This window comes from Chaetodon auriga, chromosome 5 (assembly GCF_051107435.1).
Source record: "Chaetodon auriga isolate fChaAug3 chromosome 5, fChaAug3.hap1, whole genome shotgun sequence".
Lineage (NCBI taxonomy): Eukaryota > Metazoa > Chordata > Actinopteri > Chaetodontiformes > Chaetodontidae > Chaetodon > Chaetodon auriga.
Window position 1 is genome coordinate 26,790,097 of NC_135078.1, and position 21,219 is coordinate 26,811,315.

At 46.4% G+C, this 21,219-nt stretch overlaps 1 protein-coding gene across 3 annotated transcripts; it reads right to left on the bottom strand.

Moving 5' to 3' along the window:
- Positions 1–1,211: 1,211 nt before the first annotated feature.
- On the bottom strand, positions 1,212–17,866 carry LOC143320779 (rapamycin-insensitive companion of mTOR-like). Of its 3 annotated transcripts, XM_076730700.1 has the most exons (38): positions 17,803–17,866; positions 17,630–17,677; positions 15,912–16,009; positions 13,498–13,562; positions 13,077–13,208; positions 12,792–12,855; positions 12,110–12,236; positions 11,832–12,001; positions 11,396–11,463; positions 10,873–10,940; positions 10,708–10,790; positions 10,303–10,390; positions 10,052–10,142; positions 9,876–9,942; positions 9,712–9,792; positions 9,381–9,481; positions 9,044–9,209; positions 8,573–8,674; positions 8,442–8,488; positions 8,207–8,342; positions 7,898–8,097; positions 7,668–7,794; positions 7,315–7,479; positions 7,023–7,099; positions 6,841–6,919; positions 6,634–6,743; positions 6,459–6,546; positions 6,243–6,335; positions 6,047–6,153; positions 5,671–5,900; positions 4,437–5,541; positions 4,141–4,221; positions 3,116–3,375; positions 2,818–3,024; positions 2,580–2,732; positions 2,075–2,198; positions 1,846–1,984; positions 1,212–1,763 (listed from the first exon to the last, which is right to left on the bottom strand). In XM_076730700.1, exons 1-38 carry the CDS (start codon positions 17,849–17,851, stop codon positions 1,683–1,685), a joined length of 5,277 nt encoding a protein of 1,758 aa, XP_076586815.1. In that variant the 5' UTR covers positions 17,852–17,866; the 3' UTR covers positions 1,212–1,682. The 3 variants fall into 3 exon arrangements, with proteins under 3 accessions (XP_076586815.1, XP_076586817.1, XP_076586816.1); XM_076730702.1 differs by lacking the exon at positions 4,141–4,221; XM_076730701.1 differs by lacking the exon at positions 4,141–4,221 and having other exon boundaries at positions 3,116–3,423.
- Between the last annotated feature and the right edge of the window lie 3,353 nt (positions 17,867–21,219).

Here is a 21,219-nt window from a genome sequence, read left to right on the forward strand (position 1 = left end):
ATTGTATGTTTCTTTAGGTCATCAATGCCCCCAAAAACATACTGTACACATTATACAAGGGAAACCACGATTCAGGCCAAAAAAAAAAAAAAGAAACAAAAGAAAACAAATCTTTTAAATTATAATACAGTCTTGAGGAAAAAATATAAATAACTTTTTTCTTCTCTGGTTGAGCTCACTCTATGGTACAGACATATAATAAATAGATCGGATCTGACATCACTCAGCTGATCTATGAATCATCTCTCTATGAGTCCATTTGTGTAGCAGCATTATAGCAAATACAAGCCAATGGAAACAGAGATCCCCCGTTTCCCTGGAAAACTTTTACAGATCCTTTAGTCATCACACCCCCTCCTCCTCCTCCTCCTCCTCCTCCTCCTCCTCCTCCATCTCAGCCAATGACAAACAGTGATATTGCATTGTGGAAACAGATTCAGGGGTAATTATATTCCTACAATGTGATGGCAGCATGTAATGGCAACCTATTTTTTTTTTTTAAAGTTTTACAAGCAAGAAACACGTTAAGGTGACGTTACAACTTTGTCATGCTTGTTGCACATGCAGTGGAAGTGGAGCACAGAGGTAAGAAGGCATAGAGTCGGGTAGCTGCTGGGTTTATGCAGGTTTTGGAAACATCTGTGAGCAGAGTTTGGTGCTAAATCTGTAACGAATCGTCCTACAGATCAACTCGTACAACCGAACGTCCTTCCAAAGATCAACCCACCTCCTGAGAAGCTTACTAATAATGCAATGGCTGAAGAAAAACATTAAAAGGTCCTAAGCAGGTGAAGGATGGCATCAACTAGCATTAAATTTCATGCTATTCTCCTCATGTACTGTGTAAGGATGGCGTATATAGTGCTTTAGAAAACGCAACACTAGTGATGTTTGATTGTCTGAGATACAAGAAATAGAAAAGTAATTGGCTGTCTGTGCTGACAAGAGGCTACAGGTTGTAGGAAGTGGTGAGGCAAGAGAAGCAAAAGCACACATCTGGCTAGAACAGATCACAGGTCGGGGTGGGACACGAACCGGGAGGGGCTCCAGGTAAGTTTTAGAAACAGCAGGACCCTTCTGTAGTGTTTTGTTTGATAAGGAGAAAAGAACGCAGGGTCTGAGGAATCACTGGGTGGACACAACAACATGCCTTATTCATTTCATTACAGAAAAACACCACCTCTGGAAAGAGATAAAATGTTGAGAGAATATTTTCTTCTTCTTCTTCTTGTTTTTTTTTTTTTTTTAAACACAACGTGAGTCTTTGTCTTACTGATGCAGCTCGTCCTTAAGAATTATGTTGACGTATTATTGAGTGTCGCTCAAGATTGCCCGCCCATCTGAAAACAGTATTTGGTTAAACTGCTCCCCCTTTTTCCTGTTTAAAAACAAAAGAAGTCTGAGACAGCATTCGGCGTGTCAGGTTGAATTTCGTTTACAGGTACAGACGTCCTTTGTTTCTAGCTTGTGTTGGCTAGAAGACAAACGAGCGATGACCTCCTCTTCCTCCTCCTCCTCCTCCTCCTTCTTGGCGATGGTACTCTCATTTGAGCAACATGCTCAACATGGAGGCGTCTGGAACATGCCAGACGCCTCCCCATCTTATATCCTCTCAGTCTTTCTTTCTGTGTTTGTAGGGTGGCAGGATTGGGGCTGTGCAGGAATAAAAGGGGGGAGGACGATCAGGATTCTGCAGGGGGGTCAGCGTCCTCGTCAACAGGTTTTGGTAGCTTTGTCAGGATTGCCTCTGCTTCCTCATACATCTACAAAAAGAGGAAAGAAGAATGTGACACACGGGACAGTGAACAGGAGCAGGCTTTCAGAAAACATGCTGTCATGTCTTACTGGCATGAATTGCACGTCCTGGAAGAGTTCCTGTATGAAGCGTCTCGAAGTCAGCCGAAACATACAGTGAGCTAAGAGGTGGGAAACCTCGGAGTACAGGCAGATGTCGTCGAACGCGTAGGGGAACTTCTCCTTTATCCTGCGGGAACAGGAAACATTTGACTGGCCTTAGAAAACAACTCGCACAGTCCTGCACATTGAACATGTGTCTAAAAAAAGAGAGCTTTACGTCAGTAGTCCTGTTTCGTGGCCTTTGGTTCCTACAGAGGAGCTGAGGTTGATGATGAGGCGGAGCACCTCCTTCCTCAGCAAGACACGTGAGGCGGGGCCGTCTTCTGATATCGCCTTGCCACCTGAATAAATACACAGAAATAAATACTCAACATTCACCACACGTACTTTTCTGTCTCTCTCTGCTCTTATCAGGTCATCACGTGTGAACGGGAGCAGGGATCGATATTCAGGGGAATCTGGGCCGAAAGTTTCGCCTCAGGACCTTGAAACATTTCAGGGAAAACGCTGGTGCGGCTCTGTTGTGAATGAAAACAGTAACGATACAGTTCCATAACTTTTGAATTACCGCCATCTGCTGGATTGTCCCTTGCGCCATCGATCTGTGTCCCACAGCATGTGTGAAAAGAGTCAACTGTTTCTGAATGTGTGTGAATCATGAAAATCACGAGCAGAGGCTGAAAGGTGATAACCCTGGAATTTAGGTTATTTCTTCTTCTTACCTATGACGATGTCACCAGGTGTGGGCGTGCCACAGATGGAGCCTTGTGACACAGCGGCGTCGCTGCAGCCGGACACGCCAGAGAACTTGGACTGAGGCATGACCTCCAGACGATGGCCGCCCTGCCCTCCCCATGACGGGAAGTCGACGTAGTCTGGCAGAAAAAGAGCGTTCGTTATCTTCTGCGCTGACTTTAAGGCGTGTCCAGGTGGATGTGTGTGTGTGTGGGGGGGGCTCACCAGTCCGAGGGTGTGTGCTGTTGATCTGAGGCTGTGTGGGGTATCCGAGGACGGTGGCTCCTACACAGTAGAGGCAGTTTTCGTCACTGTGATCCTGCAGGCCCGTCTCCTCTGAGCCCACCGTGTGGTTCTGGCTGTCACCTCTGGACACAATCAGCTCAGAGATGCTGAACTGCTGCTTCAGGATCGGGAGAGGCGGGCGGTCGCCTACAGAGCGAAAAAACATGGTCAGCACAAGCTTTTTCTTCTCACGTTGGTGACTGAATGATCGTTTAATCAGGTCTGAGGCTGCTTTTACCGTCTCCTTCACCAAAGAGGAAACGCTTCCGCTCTTCGGACGGCGGGCTGATCCTCTGCTGAAAGTATGCTGAGTCTCTGATGTGGAATATATCGTTGATGTCCATGGGCAGTGCGAGGCCGATGTAGTCGTCGTTGCACCCGTAGGTGGCGCTCGAGACCATTGAGCGCACCGAGGAGCAGCGGTGCAAAGTGCTTTGGTTGATGGGACTGAGCAGCTCCTCTTTATCCAGAGAGGCAAAGCTCAGAGCCTTCAGAAACCTAGGAAGGGCAAGAGGAGAGGTGCGTGAGAGGATCCGGGGGGAGAGGCTGGGACAGGAGAGGAACGTGAGGAGTAAATGAAGAAATGTTGGATAAAAGCACAGAGACAGAGACTTAGTGAGGAGAAAGTCGGGATCACAACGGGCTCTAAAGACTCAAGTGCTGCAGCAAGTTAGGACAACTGGAGGTCCAACGCGTGACGTCGCTGCCTTAACCTGATGTCAAGGATCTACTGGCACAGGTTTAAAGAACACTAAAGCACCCACGGATCAGCAGTCTAAAGCTTCACACAGAAATCTACTCAGAGGTTAAATGGAGGCAGAAGCTCATACGGAAGGTCAAAAAACAATTTGGAATTGGAAAAAGGGGTTAGAGCAGCTCAGGATGACCTAAAACTAGGCTACAAAACCAGTGATATGTTGATGTGTACAAATCAAGACTCCACAGTCTAACAATGGCAGTTCAAGTCTAAATTGAATCATGGCTTTGGAGAGCCGTGACACCCCGAATATCGTGGCACCTCTCTCTACCCGTGTGCTGTTTCTACAGCTCACAGAGGAGGGAACAACCAGCAGCTGACCGATGCACAAGGGTCAAACTCACTACACAAACACTACGGGGCTGCACGAGTCAAAGCAATGGCAAAACAACTGCAGGCATAGAGCTGTGGGTGCGACTAAAGTAAAAGCAGCGAGGACACATTTGTCTGGATCTGCGCTACAAGCTACATCTCTACAGAGGAGGACGCTGGGTAGGTCCACCCACCGCGGTACAAGCGTTCTGGACAGCCTGTGGTATGGACTTAAGACGCTGGGATCTGGACAGGTGCCCCTCCTATCTGATAACCTGACAGACATGGCAGAAGGTGCACAAAGACACACTCACAGCTGTCATTGAACAGGAAGACAGAAACCAAAACACTGTCGCACGCACATAGCTGCTCAAGCTACAGCAGCATGGCTGCAGACAGGAGAGCAAACATATCATTCAACAAACACATTCATGGAGACAAAGGAAAACAGATTCAGTGTCTGCTTTCCGTCCCATCGTCCCTGACTTACCTGCGAGGCGTCAGTCTGGAGTCCAGGCTGCCGGTCTTCATAGTGATGGTGTCGGTGAACAGCACGTCTTTGGCTGGCGAGGCCAGCGCCTCACTGTGAGACAAAGACGGGTGTATCCTCTGCTGCTGCAGCCGCTTCAGCGTGGCGTAGCCCAGCGCGTCCCGTGGGCTGGTGTACATGAAGCTACAGTCAGCCAGGCTCTTGATGGTGGTCACCGAAGGAGACTTGAGAGACTGAGCTCGGCGGGGGAGAGTGTGCGAGGAGCCGGGCGGTACCAGAGAGACAGTGGAGGACTTGGACGTGGACATGTGGTTGGTCTGAGCCTGGGGGGTGAGGGAGGAGAGTGTTTTGACAGTCTTGGCTGACACCACTGTGTTCAGGCTCACACAGTCAGAGGAGTCCGGCTCGGGTTCGGGGTGCTCGGGGTTTCCAACGGTCTCCCTGGAGGGGCTGGAGCTCATGGAGCTGATGCCGCTGGTTGTGGTGTCCGTGTTAAAGCTCTGACTGCGGCTTTTAAACTGAGTACCTCCGCCGCCTCCTCCGCCCCCTCCCACGTTGCCTCCGCTCGATGAGGAACCACCATCTCCCGCAAGACGCTCTCGGCTGCTCTGCTCCCTCTCCCGGCCGGGGTGCTCCGCGGCCCCGTGCCCTCCGAGACCGCTGAGTCCGAGGCCCGAGCCTCCTCCCCTGGCCAGCCTGCCGTCCACAAGCTGCTCCTCAGAGCCCCCCCTGGTCCCGACAAAGGACGTCTCCAGGCTGACAGTGGGACTCTTCGGCATTCCTCTGCCATTAAACACAGAGGTGAAGACGTCCCCCTGGTTTGGGCTGTAGACCGAGGGCTCTGTCACCGTCCTGTTCCGCCTAATGCTCCCCGTCTTGAGTTCAGTAGGGGTCCGAGAGCCTGATGGGGTCTTGGGGTCGCTGGTGGAGCGCAGCTTCTTGCTGGGGAGTGACAGGGAGTTGAGGAAGCGGGTGCGAACAAAGCGAGTGGAGGCCAGGATCGTGAAGGGGCTGCGGTCCTTGACCGGTTTGGAGTGTAGATAGAAGGAGGGCTCGTCTGACGGGTCCAGAACATCACACTTGTCATCATCCAGGATGTACATGTCTGTGAGGACAAGACGTGAATTCAGAGCACAATAAAATAACTGCAAGGGTCCATAAAAATACCTGATTATGATGATGCAACATCACAAACACAACCAGTCGTTTTACTACAGATGCAAATCCTACGTACTTGGCTGAGACTCGCTCTCGCTGTTGTGGCGCGAGCTGGTGGATTCAGAGTTCAGGCTGAGCGTGCTCGGCACTGAGGAAAGTTCAGAGGTCAGCTGTGCGTCGACCTCTTCTGGAGTGACAGGCCACAGCGTCCTGCGACTGTGTCTGACTGCATCCCAACCATACTGCTTCAGCACCTCACAGCCCTGCCTGGTCTTGGAGATCACACCCAGCACATAGACGCATGTCCTGCAGAAGGAGAGGACCGTTAGTACACGTACAAATGAGCCCTGTTGACCCAGGGGCATAAAATCTAGATGGACATCAGTTTAAAGTGCCTGTTTTTGTTCAGTTTTTTGGCTGAAACCTGAGAATGACTGGCAGAATGAGCTCACCCTCGTACTGACAGCACCTCACAGTGCTGAGCCAACGCCAGGATGTCAGGAATGACGTTCTCCTCCTGCAGGAGGTTCAGACCCCAGTTTGAAGAGCCAATGTTGCCCTGAAAGGAAAAAAACATCACAAATCAGAGCCATCTCTTTGTGACTATCACTTTTATAGTGACATAAACTGATAGCAAGTGATACTGACCAGAGCCCAGAGAGCAGCCTTCAGCTGTTTAATGCCCTCCCAGGTGTCCAGCATCGGGGAGCGAACCGTGTAGCTGAGGTCAGGAACCACACTCTGGAGATGGAAAAAGAAGACATTAAGAAGACAGGCTGATAAATCTACACCACCCACTGCCTCATAGACCAATGAATACATGGGAGGAAACATCTGAATCAACAAAAAGAATGAAGAAGATACCTGAGCCTCCAATAGGTGACAGCCCGTCTTATCGTGGACCAGCTGACCATACAAGTGCACAGGGAGATAGACATTTGGTCTTTGTAACCTGGAGACACAGTCAGAGAAATTAGCCTTCTGCAGTCTGCAGTGCATCCTGTGGCTCGACGGGTGATGACAAACTTCAGCCTCTCACCTTTGGTTGCTGCGTCTGACGTAGTTGTCTCCATCGACAGGTTTGCGGTAGGTTGTTAGAGCTTCGTTGAGCTGCTCCTCTATCAGGTCCACATACTTCAGGTTGTATTCCTGCCATCAAAACAGCATTTAGGTGAAAGAGTCAAACAAAAAAGTCCAATGGTGTGTGGTGTTCTTATTTTGCTGTATGCCAGTATCCTGGTCATACCTTCTGCCATTTATCCAGCTGCTTGCTGACGTATCCCCTCTCGTTGAGGTAGGAGAAACCTTTAGGAATGGACAGGAACCTAAACAGCAGACACAAGAGTGCATTCAAGATGTCAGTGCTGCTGGACTACATAAAAGACTGAAACACATCGCTGAAATGAAGCCATGTTTGGTAACACTCACCTGAGGAGCAGCAGGAGGCCCTTGTCTCCCAGGTGGGACAGAGCTGGTTTCAGCTGGATCAGAGCGTGCAGGTTGGCCTGTGAAGCAGCACAAACGTAAAGAAGTCAGAGGACAAGAAGGCTGGACATGCAGCGCCGCAGTCAGACAGACACCATGAACTCAATCTAACTGCCTTCAACACGTTCATGTTCCAGCACCGCCTCTCTAAATGTTCATTCACACTGTTTAAGTCAAAGAGAAGGAGGAATTCATCTAATGCATCCTAATCTGACAACGCTTTTCCAGCACTCGCCTTGTCCTCACAGGCCTCGTCCAGAATGTCCAGGGCCTCCATGGACACAGCCTTGCTGTGGTCGTGGAGCTGTGTGACCAGCAGCTCCATACCCCAGCTACTGAAGAACTCCACGCTGGCACGCAGCAGCACGCGGAGGTGTTTGGTGGCATACAACCTGCACGGCTGCTCGGCAAGACGAGAAGCATTGTGGGAGAGAGAGAGTCAGAGTCAGTCAGCACACCTGAGGGATGGCTCAGTGATGTCTGATGTGTTAAAACAACATGGACGGATTTTCCTGTCACTGCTCATTGAGTGTGTTTTTGTCTGCTTGTTTGTTTGTGTGTCACGCCCTCATGCTGCTGCAGTCTTACATCAGTAGCAGCAGTGAGGATCTTGGAGAGGATCACTCTGGCCAGACCGTCTCTGCTGTAGTCCAGTGTGGACACAGCGAGTTTCAGCACAGCGTCCTGGTTCTTCACAGAGCACAGATTCAGCAGGCTGCAGGAACGAGTAAGAGTAATCAATGAAACGCGTCGATTCATGGAGCAAACATTTCTTACAGCATCTCTGAGCTTTTACAGGCTCTTTCCTGTGAACTCACCACTGAAACAGGCCACATTTCTCCAGCAGTTTGACTCCCTGCGGGTGTGCAGAGAGCGTCCCCAGGAAGAGGAAGTAGTGTTGGCTGAGCGTGGTGAGCAGGCCGTTGCTCTGCAGACAACGCTCAGGCTTCAGCCCCGAGGACGAGGACAGCCATGACACCATGTCCCTCACCAGGTCCTCCAGGTAACCCTGGCCATCCTGGCCGCAGCGGGAAGAGGAGGGAGATCCGACAGGAGAGGCAAGTGAGAAAATGACAACAGGTAAAACAGGAATGTGTGTTTTGTGTGTGCGTGTCCACTTCTCTGACCTCATCTGAGTCCATAAGGAACTCAACGAACTGACAGCCGACCACGGTGAGCTGTCTGGCCTTTGAGTGATCCAACGCCAGCGCCGCATACAACTTACTGCTGGGCTTATAAAAGTACAGCAGCCTCCGCACAAACCTGCTCTCACAGCAAACAAACAAACATTTCACAGTCAGAAAAGTCCGTCAGGCTATTGGAAATGTTGCATCGGCTTCTGATGATCTGAAGGAGTCTTACTTGTGCATCTGTTCATCTTTGTTGTTCCTGAGGTTTACATTTGGCCACTGGGAGGAAAAAAAAAACATTTAAGCATTAGACAAGGAAAAAAAGGCAGCTGAGTCTGCGGTGCTCCATGAAAACAGCCTGACCTTAAGGATCGTGGCAATAAGCAACCAGTTCCACTCCAGGTTCTGCTTGTGGTTGAGAATATGACTGTCTCTCAGGTTCATCATCAGTGCTTCTTCCGTGTCCTGAAGACAAACACAGAAAACAGTGATGTGACAAAAACACAAGAAAACAAAGATTCTTTTACTGCTCCAAGTAAGAAGCTTTGAAATTTTCTCACTGTATTTATTTAAATCACCTGCTTCACACTGTGAGAAACAGCACATTTGTCCTCAAACGGCAGTAAACTACAAGCTCTTAGGTGTGTTTAGCTTAGCTTAGCACAAACACTGAGAGCAAAGGGAAACAGCTAGCCTAGCTCCATCAAGGTGCCTTCTAATTAGTTGAAAGCTGTGTCATTCTGAACATGGATTCCTTTAAACTACCTTAATGCTGAGGGCAGATACACTAATAATAAACATAATAATAATAATAATAATAACAAACATATTTACCTTAATGACATAGATGTCCCTGTGGACACGCGAGTGCGACTCTCTGCGGTTGTGTGAAGACACAGACTTGCGGATGATGTGGTCCAAGTAAAGACTGTGCGGTTTCAAACCTTTCTTCTTCTTCTCATGAAAACGCTTCAGATTGTTGACCGCTGCACTTGCACGACTGGAAAGAACGAAAACGTGGGGGGCGTTTTGTTGGAAATATTAACCTGCATTTAGAATATGCTGCATTCACGGTTCACTTCTGTATCCTGTAGTTCTGCTAAATAAATGTGTCAGGACTGAAGACGACTTTTATAAGGGTCGACAGACGCGCACGTCCGAGTGTACTCACAGTCGTTTCTGCTGTGGGATGTCAAAGGAGGCTGCCATGTTGATGAGGGTGGGGAGGCAGTGCAGGTGGTGACTGTGGGAATGAGGAAGGATGGTGTTTGCCTAAACAAGAGACAGGCGGGTGGAGGAAATAGAAACAAATGCATTCATCATTAGAATCACAGAAGTCGGTTGTCGCCGGCAGTTTTTCTAAAAGCACAAATCTTCCAGACTGACGCCACGATTAGTTTCCAGGGCTAGGGCTAATTTCTTCTTTAGTGCTGTAGATTTCAGGGCGTCAAACTATAAAATAAGTAAATATGTCAGAGATATTTTCTGCATTTCAACATTACCATGTGTAGAAGTTCTCCCAAGAGGATGGTGGCTCTGACTGCAAGCTGATCATCACTACTGGTCACGACTTCAACAAGACCCTGCAGTGACGAAGAGGACGGTTCAACAGCAACGTTCACGACCTCGAACAACGAGCAGAGTGCTAAACCCACCACCTGCTCACCTCTAACAGCCCGCTGGTGATGAAGGCCGACAGAACAAACGCCAGGTAGTTGTCCATCAGATCAGGCCTAGTGCAGTAAAACAGAAAAAATGACATCATGGCTCACATGTGCACTGAGCTGACAGACGGATTTTATTCAGTTTATTCCATTTCCAGCCTCTCATATCGTCTCCCACCTGGAGCGAGCCCGATGTGGAAGGATGACTTTGGCCTCAGCAGCAACAAACCCATCAGAGAGCCTCCAGGTGTCCTGGAACCGGGCGGGGTCTGAGGGAGACCGGAGAACAGATCAGTTTGTACTGTGTGCGTCAAATATGCACGTTAGAGTAAAACTTCGAAGGCTACTTTGTGTGAAAAACACTCCAATCCAGTGTACCAAGATACTGGGAGGAAGTATAATATTCTGAAGCTACAAAGTTCTACTCACCAACACTCAGAAGAGCTTCCGTGAAGTCTTGAGTTACAATGGGCACAGGGAGCCGGAATATCTCATATAACACCTCCAACAAGCCTTTCTGTGAGGAGCACGACATTAGAGGAATCAGATACAAACATATTCGATATGGCACAAGCATTCAAAAGAGCAGCTCCACTGTGCAGCACAGCACTCCAGTGGCCTGAGGGGAGCCTTGTTTTTCTCTGAATCCAATGGAAACAGTGATGATATTGATTTATCTGTGCCGTGGCTGCCTTCAAATATGTATCTCGCTCTGTGCTCTGATACGCTGACCAGACAAATACTCCATCTTAAAAAATACACAAGTCACGTTATCGCCAGCGCTGGTTGGAGTGGAGCAGGTCAGGCCCGACGAATTAATGCCAGCGTACTCACCCTAACTTCCATATTTGGTATGCAGAGTAAGCCAATTAAAGACTGGATTCCAGAATTTCCAGCCTTGCATAGGTTGATAATCCCTGAGTAAAGAAAGGGACATTGAGTTACGTTCAACAGTAACACAAGTGATGTAAAACGAACTAAACCAATCAAAGTCCCTACCAGACCAGGAGCGAAAGGCTGCCACGATGGCCATCCTGCTGGACAAGAAACGGGACTCTCTGTCCTCCCTGTGAACACACACACACACGCACACACACACATTAAGAACAGGACGCCATGTTCCACACACACAGCATCATTAGGATCTTTGTGAGGGGCTTTTCACAGAGCATTTAAAGCGTTTCACAAAGGATCCAACATTAATGGGAGTCAAGGAGAATCAATAAAAAGATCTTTTGATATAAAAGCAAATCTTTCATCGACTTAAAGGATTATCGTGACTGAGCGTGCTTCACATCCTCGGGCAAGTCATGCTGGAGTCAAGCAGCCCTGATAACAAGGGTCGAATCACAAAAACACTACACAAACCCTCCACTTTCCCGATGCATGGTGTTACCATTATAGAAACACAGCGAACGGTAAACAGAGGGAAATGTCAGAACACTATCTTTTTGTTTCTCCTGTAACAGTGACACTCTTCATATCCCCCCACACACACACACACACACACACACACACTCACTTGAGTTGCCCTTCAGCCGTGTCTGCGTTGTGACGGTAGTGAAAATCTGTGAAAGGCGCGAGGATTTGCTGGAGGACCGAACACACACAAAAGACGGATGAGTGCAAAACACAACAGACTTTAAGGCTTCATTTGCTCTCGAAATGCCTTCTTAAAATACTCCCACCAAGCATCCCGCGGTAATTATTAACCTGCTTTAGATCTCATGTGACACCCGTGTGGATATTATGACTGTGGCGATGAGACGCTGCCGTCCCAGGTGTCTGTTTACAGACAATGAGGCTTTATAGAAATGCTGTAACTGGTTACTGTGAGCTCCATGGGAAAGACAGGTCCAACCTACGGCTGCTAATCCTGACTGGAATGGCGCCCGGCACACCGGCGCATTGACCAGCAGCAGCGCCCCCTGAATTGGTATCTGTGTGTGCGTGCCTACCTCCAGTTCCACGTCAACACGCACGTACTGACGGGTACGCGGGTGGTTGAGCAGATGGAGGACGGTGGTGATCAGAGCTTCGTTGATGCGACTCAGCTGACAGTCAATCACGCTCTTCAGGATGGTGCTGAGGCCTCCCCGTTTGGCCACCACCTCTGGGTTCTTCAGGGCTACGGAGGCAGGAAGTCAGCCACGAACAAATATTAGGGGCTTTTCGCACTTCTTCACACGAAAGTCAGCCTAAAGGATGTTTCTGTCCGCTAACGTTCGACACTCACCGAGCTCACACACGATGGCGATGGCTGCTCGGACCATGCGGTCTCTCTCCTGCAGTCCATCAGTGCCCACAGCGATTAGAGAGTTTGCAATAGAGGTGGGGAACAGCATCGCATTGACTGTGATAATCTACAGAGGGAGGGAGGGAGAGGAGGAAGACATGAGTCATCAAACAAGTCCAGACCAACAGAAGCAGAAAAATAACCACCGTGTGGTTTTTTTTTTTTTTGTTTTTTTTTTAACTTTCTTGGGGGGTATATACATACATATACATATATATATACATATATATATACATATATATATACACACACAGACTTTACAATCCAACACATGATAACAGAAATGTATTTTATGATAGGAGGCTCGGCTTTACGTCACGGATCGAGGATGGGGTTGTATTACTGCTGGGACGGCCAACAGCACTTTCTTGAAACCAGACCCTGACTCTATGTGTGCGTGCACATGAGTGCGAGCGTGTATGTGTGAACAGAGTTTACAGTAAACTACAGAAAGCGCTATAAATAGCCTCGCCTGCAGACTTGTGCAAACCATCCACACACCGAGGCTGCTGCTAACCCGAGGATCTTTCTGGTGGCACTGTGCTGCCACGACAGCGGCTGAATCAATGCGAGACAGAAGGGCTGAGGAGGTGCAGAAATTCATAAAAAGACATTATCTTACCTTTCGGACAAGTCGCAGAGCCTGAGTCCTCTCGCCCTCATTGCTCTGCTGGATGTCAATGCATCTAAACAAGCACACAAAAATAATTAGTCACGTCCTTCTGGCGCTGCCACAGACAGTCAGCAGGAGGAAAACAAACGTGTCAGCGAGAGAAAGAAAGAAAGGTGTGACTGAAGCACAACATTTCAAAGGAACTGACAAGACTTTGAACACACCATAAAAATGAAAATTCTTCGACCAACAAAATGTTTCCACCTGACAGGTGTGGTCAGAGCAGGATCTCACCTGGCTACCAAATAGTCCACCTGTAGTCTGAGGACCTTCTGCAGCACAGTGGTGTCTCTAATGAGGTAGCGGAGCGACCGCAACCCTGCAGCACGCACTTCCTTGGCCTCATTCAGAAGAGCTAGTCGCAGACTGGGGGTTAAAAATCCAAAACTTGGGTGAGTAAGCGGACGTGACATGAGATTTATTAAGACTATTTTCTGAATTCTTTCACAAGCCTGATGTTCTCTGATTCGTTCTCATTTCAGTTCTCATCAGATTTATGTTCCAAACATCCCAACTGATGAGCCACAGGGCCTGACTCACAAACTATTTCACTCAGCTGCATAAATTACAAGCCAGTGAAAGTGAAATGGAGCACATGCTGATAAACAGAACATGGTGTACAATCAGTAACTACTGCGCTGCTGACAACACTCACCAAACGATGATTTCTTCGTACGTAAACCCAAAGTTCTCCTCGCGGTGGTTAATGCTGCATAACAGCTGTAACACAGAGATAGGACGGGAAGAAGAAATGAGTTTGTCCATAAACAGAATGCACTGACGTGGTGCTATGGCAGATCTGGGGTCCTGAGAAGCTCAGTTTAACTGCGTTTGAGTCAAAAAAGCATCAACCTAAGTGACGATCCAGACTACTAAACAGCACAGCGCCTTCCTGCAGGAGCCATGCAGGTGTGTTTGCTGTGTTTTTCCACTTGTCTGTTACATGCTCACTTGTTTGCAGTAGGTGATTCGTGACCGGATCATGTCATGCTTTCCTTGGGGGTAGACGGAAGCTATAATTACAAAAATGTCGGGGCAACACATTCACAGGTCCAGTATCGGGTGTTGGCTTGTGTCACCTGCGTCATTTGTTGTTTACGAGGGCACGTGCTCGTATGAATATGTGGTGGATATAGAGGGTGATAAGAGGAAGCAATAGGTTGGCTAATTCTGTGGTATTCTTCGACTATTTGCTCCTGCTTTCTTTACCCTACCAGGCCTGCCAATGAAACCTGTTTTTAGCATGAATTGCCACTTCTAGCAGTTCCCTCACCACAGGTCCTCCATCATTAACAGAGGCCCACACACAGCTGGTATACACAAGATTCAAATAGTCTGTGTGCAAAAGCAGTTCATTATAAAAACATTAAGTCAACTGGCAACAGCACAGTCAGACACTCAAAATATTCACAAAGCAATTATCTCCTTGGGCAAAGGATGCTGCCATTTGGGGGCTGCCACCTTTCTTATAGGCATCCTGAGGCAACTTCACACTACCAGCAAATCACTGCTGCTCCATCGCAGCATTTCAGCCCACCCATGCCTATTCTGATGCTGCACAACAGGCGAGTCAGAGCTAATTAAACTGGTCATTTTTGTGTGAACGGCTCCTTAAAACTGGACATAAACAACCTCTCTCATCACCTCATCTCTTCACTGTAAACAGCAGAGGAGAGGCGGAGCAGGACGGGATGGGTGAACATGGTGAGTAGGGGGTTTAAACCAGCTGTGATGTCAGAACCCAAGCAGGCAGGAGGAGGGGTGAGGAGACGGGCGAGGGGCATGTGACACTCTCCGGGGGGGATTAGGTCACCCTCACCGTCCAGGAACCCTTATAAGGAATCAGAGGCATGGTGCTCTGACCGACGTATACACACAAACACACACGTCATGGCTATTACCCTCCTGTCAGTTGTAAACAATAGAGTTAGGTGTACAAATTACAGACACACAACTCAGGCCCACACTCAGCCTTCATTCTGCTACAATGCCAGCTGCACAAAGCCAATGTGCCTGCACAGTCACTAACGATTGGTCAAAATACGTCCACTACAGGCAGTCAGACGTGGTCTGAGGCGGCGGGTCGCTCAGCAGAAATCTGGAAATATCTAATCTGGAATCAGTGTCCAGGAATGGTGAGTAAAATTATTCCTGGAGACTTTTCAAGTATGTGCTGGGAGGAAGGCAGAAAAACACCCCAGAGAGGTCACTAGTCCATCACAGGCCATGTCCACACAAAGAAAAACAAGTCTAAAACCACCGTTTACATGGGAAAATAACTTCCATCTGAGCGATTAGACAGATTCCTCTATCTGCACTGAAACTCCAAAACAATACGAGAGAAGCAACTCAAGCTCTTATTCTTCCTCCTTTTCTTCATTTGCAAACAATAAAACTGCGCATCACAGCCAGCAGGCGCTGATAAGCAGGACAGACATGGCCCACTCATTCAGCAGTTCAAACCTCTGTTCTGAGGCCTGTCCAGGATCACCTGCTTTACGCTTCAGTTTACCTGAACGCAATTCAGTTGCTCTCACTGACATGAGATGTCTGGATGTACTGGAAAATCTATACAGTCATAGTTTATCATCCATGCATGAAAAGCTCACATTTAAACAGACGGATACAATAAAGTTTACAAACGTGAGTGCCTGAGGTTTCTAAGAACAAAAACCAGACATTAGAAATCTCAGGTTTCAAAGTCAGAGTGCTGCTCTTGATGCACATTAGGTCAGAGCGCTTTCGCATCCCCAGAGCTCCAGTTACATTCACTGTCAGCGTCACAATGACAGGCACGGCTAGGCCTGCTGGCAGCAACACCCAAGAGAGGAGGATCAAGGAGAGGTCGGTGGTGACAGTACAGAGGAGGGGGAGCGCAGCCAGTCAATCTTTACAGATATCTGAAGAGTGAGTCAACCCACTTGAAAGGCTGCACGTCTGCACCCACAGCTTCAACGCGGTCTTCATGTTGGTTTCGGGAGATAAGCGGCGAGCAACTTTGGCACTTTCACGTCAACACTGCCTAAAATAACAAACTGGGGTAAAAGCATCGTAACGTGACAGCTTTACCTTTATGAAGTTGTTCAGGTGGCCCAATTTTCGCATGTTACTGACTCCGTGCGGTTTGGCCACATTTTGAAGGATTTCACGGAAGTTTTCTGACGGTTCTGCAGGAGACAGAAACGGAAATACAATGTAACCAAGACAAGCATTAAGCCATATTGCCATAATATCAGTCAATGAACCATGATTGATATGCTGCAGAAAGGAAGTTGGTTTAGCTGGTTAAACTTATTTTGTGTGTACAGTCAAAACAAGGTCTACACAGTAAAAGCAAGACTGGAGCGGGAAGCGATTTTTTTGTTTTCAGTTCCTTTAAAGTACTCTGGGCTTACTTTGATGGTGTTCACAGAAGACAGACGGTTTATTAAACAGACTCTTGGCAGGAATCAGCACATTTACAGTAGTTTAGTTTGCGTGGAAACCAGTTCCAGATACTGCATTTCAACAAGAAGATAAACGCAGTACATACTATGAATACGTCATTTTCATGCAGGATCTTCAATATTTGCTCCTAAGTAACAAAGTTTAGCAGAGAATGAGCCAGATTTCAATCAAAATATTGGAGCATGTAAAACGGCTTTACAATCACTGTATTTATTCTACCTGAATGAGTACAAAATGTACGAATGTTCTTTTATCCATATGAGAAAAATACTAAACCAAAGTGTCCGTTACTCTGCACAGCCAGTCTGAGAGTAAGATGTAACGGTGCATACAGGAATCAGCTATAACCGTGGGGTCCATCAGCTGACAGGGCAGCGATGGGAATCTATCCATACATGCAGGAGTATCATAAAAGGATTTAAGTTTGAGCTCGCGTCCCATCGTGCAAGAATGTGCCTGCAATAAAAACAGCTGACAGAGACTTTGCATAAGAATCATTTAGGCTTCATGATCCTGAACTCCTGGACACAGACAGTTTTAGGATTGTACAAAACTCGTGTCACCATCGTGTTATGAAGCACACACCCTGACCTGGAATGAAACATATTATATCATGATAGATATATTCATTCATGTTGCAAATCCACGATGAAGCAGCTCACAGCGAGTGTGTACCCATCCCTTCTGTAGGGGGCTCGAATCACGTCAGTGGGGCAAAAACACTGTCTGGCCTTTTGTGCTGCATTCATCTGCCATTTCAGATGCAAAATGTCCCTTGGTGCACACGGCTGGAATAAAACAAGCCGGTGGCTGGGTCCCAAAGACAGAGAACCGCTGCTTCATGTCAACAGACGGGTCTGCTGAGCTGTTTCTGGAGGGGTGAATGTGAGCAGACTGTGCAGCTGTGAAAAACCACCCTGCGTACCCTGTCCTGTCTAAGTGGTACCCTGCTAACAGCCGTGAAACCCGTTTTCTAACACAGCCAGCGATGACCAATACATGACTACAGCGCTTATGACTGGTTGGCTAAATAACAGGCTATCTTGCCCACTCACACCAATCACAACAACAGAGCGTCGTCATGGCTGGTTAGCCGTGGCAGCTAGCTAACGCTAACTCAGCTAGTTAGTTAGCTCGCTACCGCCTGTTATTATGATATCGCTAGCAATGTTATTAGACGAAACAGAGAGAGAAAGCGGACGGAACGACAGCAGCAATGACAGGACGAGTGCACGGACTAACGGGGCTTTCACTACATCGGGCTGGTGTTTGCAGAAAAGCTCCTCATCCATTTTGAACAATAATCGCTTTCAGGGTGATGTGATGAAGCCTCTGCTTACCTCTGGTCAGATCCAGCGGTACGTTCTCTTCCCCGCTGTCATTCCGACCTATCAAAAACACACACAGAGGACATGTTGAGGGGTCACTCCGGGGCCATCGCGTGCCTGACAAATTCTATTTTTGCAATATCCCACTATTAAAGATACCACTGCATCAAGTTTTACACGCTCACCTCGCATCCGAAGACTCCGGATAGGACGGCCGCGGAAGCTGGCCGCCATGTTTCCAGGAACATACACAACACCGGAAACTTCGCGGCTTCTCGCGAGAAAACAGACAACGGGGGATGTCACGACACAGCCGCAGCAGACAGACCTGAGATCAGATGGATCCTCCTTAATCCCCCTCTAATCTTATCAGGGATAAAAGCATACATCTGACCTGGCGACAGTATTAAGGTCTGTGAGGAAGGGGCTGTTATTGCTAGTTTTCGTCTCAGATCCAAAATTTTCATTTAAAATAGAATCCAAAAGGATTAGAGGTCAACATAAGCTGCAAAAAGAACTTCACTAGTTTATGTATTTTTATTGTTTATCAAGAATAAAGTGAATGTACGCATCAGCAAAGAATAAACCACGCCAAGGTAAATCTTTCTTTTAATATGCCACAAGTTGGTTACACAAACGCATGACTACAAAAATTTCCCCAACCAAACCAGCCAAAACACCAACTGAAGATAAACAGGATTTGTCCATATTTGTAAAAGCATGTCATCACTGCAGTGGTGACTGCTCAAAGTCTCACCACAGCCAGTTTTAATAACTCACAGCGGGAGTGAAAACAGGTTGCAAACATCATACTCACCAATTCCATATTAATCCTAAACCACGTAATGCATGTATTCATGGTTCTTTATTAACCTCTATGAGCATTTACCAACAATGTCCAAACACTGCATAATGATGTAATGAACTGATAATGATCCAGGATTCTGATCCATGCTCTTCACATTGTCACGACTTCATAGGTACAGTCTGTAGAAAAAAATGAAACTTTTAAAGTAGTTTATAATAATAATAATAATAATAATAATAATAATAATAATAACAACAACAACAACAACAAGAATGATTATAATATCTGTTCTAGTGGTGGAAGTCATTCTCAAATCCTTTCTGTATGGAAAAATAGAAATACCACAAAGTAAAACATACTCCAGTACAAGTTATGCAAAAGTACATCATTATCATTAGTTTAATGTACTTAAATTGAACAAATGAGTCATGTTTTGTAAGTTTCTCATGACTTTTTAATCTAAAATCTATATGTGCAGAGTAACTAGCATTTAAATAAAATGTAGAGGTATAAAAATACATGCCTTCCTCCAAATCTAACTCAAGCCCAGTATCTGAGTAAATGCAGTTATATTCCACCACCACTGCTCGTCTGCTAACAGTATATTTTGAACAGATCTGTAAGATACTATCATACGGATCATACTGTGCAGCAGTTGGATGTCATTGTCTATTTGTCCTGAGGTAAAGTTAAAAAAAATGCTGTAAGGTTTTCTGTCAGCTGCCTTTGAGACAGAATATGTTTGTGAAAATATTCTGACGTGTGTATCATTATAACTGCTACCCGACAAAAGGCAGTGCGGGAATCTAGAAATCAACATCTTCATAAGTACCATCTGTGAGAGCAGAGAAAATTGATGTTTAGTGTAATAAATGCTGTGACCTCCACTGTGGTTTGTTTATGGAGTAAGCGCCAAAATATTAGGAGAAATGCTGTTTACCATCATCTGTGGCTGTTTGTGGCAGAGGGAAAACGCTGATGGGAAAAGAGAAAAAGCATAATGAAGATGCAGGGTGGTGGTCAAATATCAGGGTCGTATCTTTAAATGATTTAAATAAAGTTAATGGACAGGATATAAAAAAAAAAACACCTGCAAACGGGGTTGACTTAACTGTAAAATCAACTGCTCTAAGCATCAGGAAAAAAACTGTACATTAAAATTCAAAAGGTAGCATCTGCACAGAGGCATTACGTCGGATTAAACTGGGTTATACAGATTTCCAGGGTTTCAATTGTGAAACCAACATGGCAGCAGTTTGTGATCGTTGCAATTCTAACGTTAACCGCTAGATGTCACCCATGCACGAGGTACGTTTGTCAAATACTTGAAAAAAAAAAAAAACAATTGAAATGATTGTGACACTTATTAAATACTAAAGCATTTCTACAGAGAGTGAATCATTTTTTCTGTATATTTATTTTACATATTAAACCTCCACTGTGTCTCATATCATAAGCATCATTTAAATTCACCCACTGCGATTTCTACAGTTACGAAGGACCAAATCTGACCCCTCCGTTCAAAACAAATACAAAAAGAGTACAACCTCGTGTCTGGATTAGCCACGTTCCCATAAACACGATCCTCCCCAGCTGCTTGAAAAACAAAATGATGAGTGTGTGAGCTTATTGTCACTCCGTCATATTTAGATAAATTCAGTGAATTTAAAGCAATGCAGAGCAGCTTACGATTCTGCGCGGTGAGCTCACTAAAAAGGAGAAACAACACCAAATTAGCAGGAGGCCATAATAACATGTATGACAGGGATTTCTGTTTGTGAAGATGTTTAAAATTTTGTACCTGCAAACCTCAGCCGGTGCCCCGATGTCATCGTAAACGTCCTCGTCCTCTTTTAAATCATCAAGGATTTTATTGACGGACTCAGTATTCATGTAGTCATCTGAAAGAACATGCGAGCATATATCAGCACAGATCACTGCTCGGACATGTGTGCGTATATTCTCATCACAGTGTCTGTGGCTCGCTGTGGTTCACCTGTGGTTCACCTGTGGTTCACCTGTGCCCTGAGTGATCTCTGCCATCTCACCTTGATTCAAGTCTGGTTTTCCTCCTTTAGAGTCGATAAGCGCCTTCTCCCTCATGAAGACGTGAGCAGGTTCTTTAATCTAGTTGAGGATGAGCAGATGTCACTCACGAGTCTGTTTTTTTTAACTTGATCTCTGTTATTAAGATGTTTGTGGTTTCCATGAAGTTGCATGTGCAGATAGTGGTGTCACACTGTTACTGTGTCTAAACGTGTGGGACCTTCTTCTTTGTGTCTTGGTCCCTCTTGTCTTTGGTTTTCTGTTGTTTTACTTGTTTTTTCTCCTCTGTCTTAGCCTTTATGACTTTCCCTTTCATTTCCTCTGAGTAGATGGTTCATTTTGGCCCCTGAGTATCAGTTACCATTGCATCTGAAATTTCCCCTCGCGGGACAAATAAAGGAATATTGATCTTGATTAAAGACACCATTTTGGTAGCAAGTATAAACTACAATCCACAAAAAGCACTTACTGCCTGTTTCTTCTCTGCAACGCTGCCATTGTTTGTGTCCTCTTTTCCTCTATTATGTTCTTGATGTTTTCTCAGTTTCTCTACTTGTTCCATCCTTTGGAAAGATAAAAAATATGACACTGTCTTATATATATATATAAAACAACATTTACTGTGTTCCTGTCTGACTCTTACCATCTATCATCAAGTTCTTCATATATGTCAAGACTCAAATCTGCCTGCTGAGACAAAAGAGATGAAAACTGACAAACTTCCTGTATTTCGTCATTGCACCAATCA

Bases quoted from the DNA above. Each gene is read 5' to 3' on its own strand.
- LOC143320779 (XM_076730700.1), bottom strand. From the start codon at position 17,851: ATGGCGGCCAGCTTCCGCGGCCGTCCTATCCGGAGTCTTCGGATGCGA. The intron at 13,563-15,911 runs GTAAAGCTGTCA...TCTGTGTTACAG, and splicing joins ACCTGAACAACTTCATAAAG to CTGTTATGCAGCATTAACCA. The intron at 10,941-11,395 runs GTGAGTGTGTGT...GTGTGTTCACAG, and splicing joins ACGGCTGAAGGGCAACTCAA to GGAGGACAGAGAGTCCCGTT.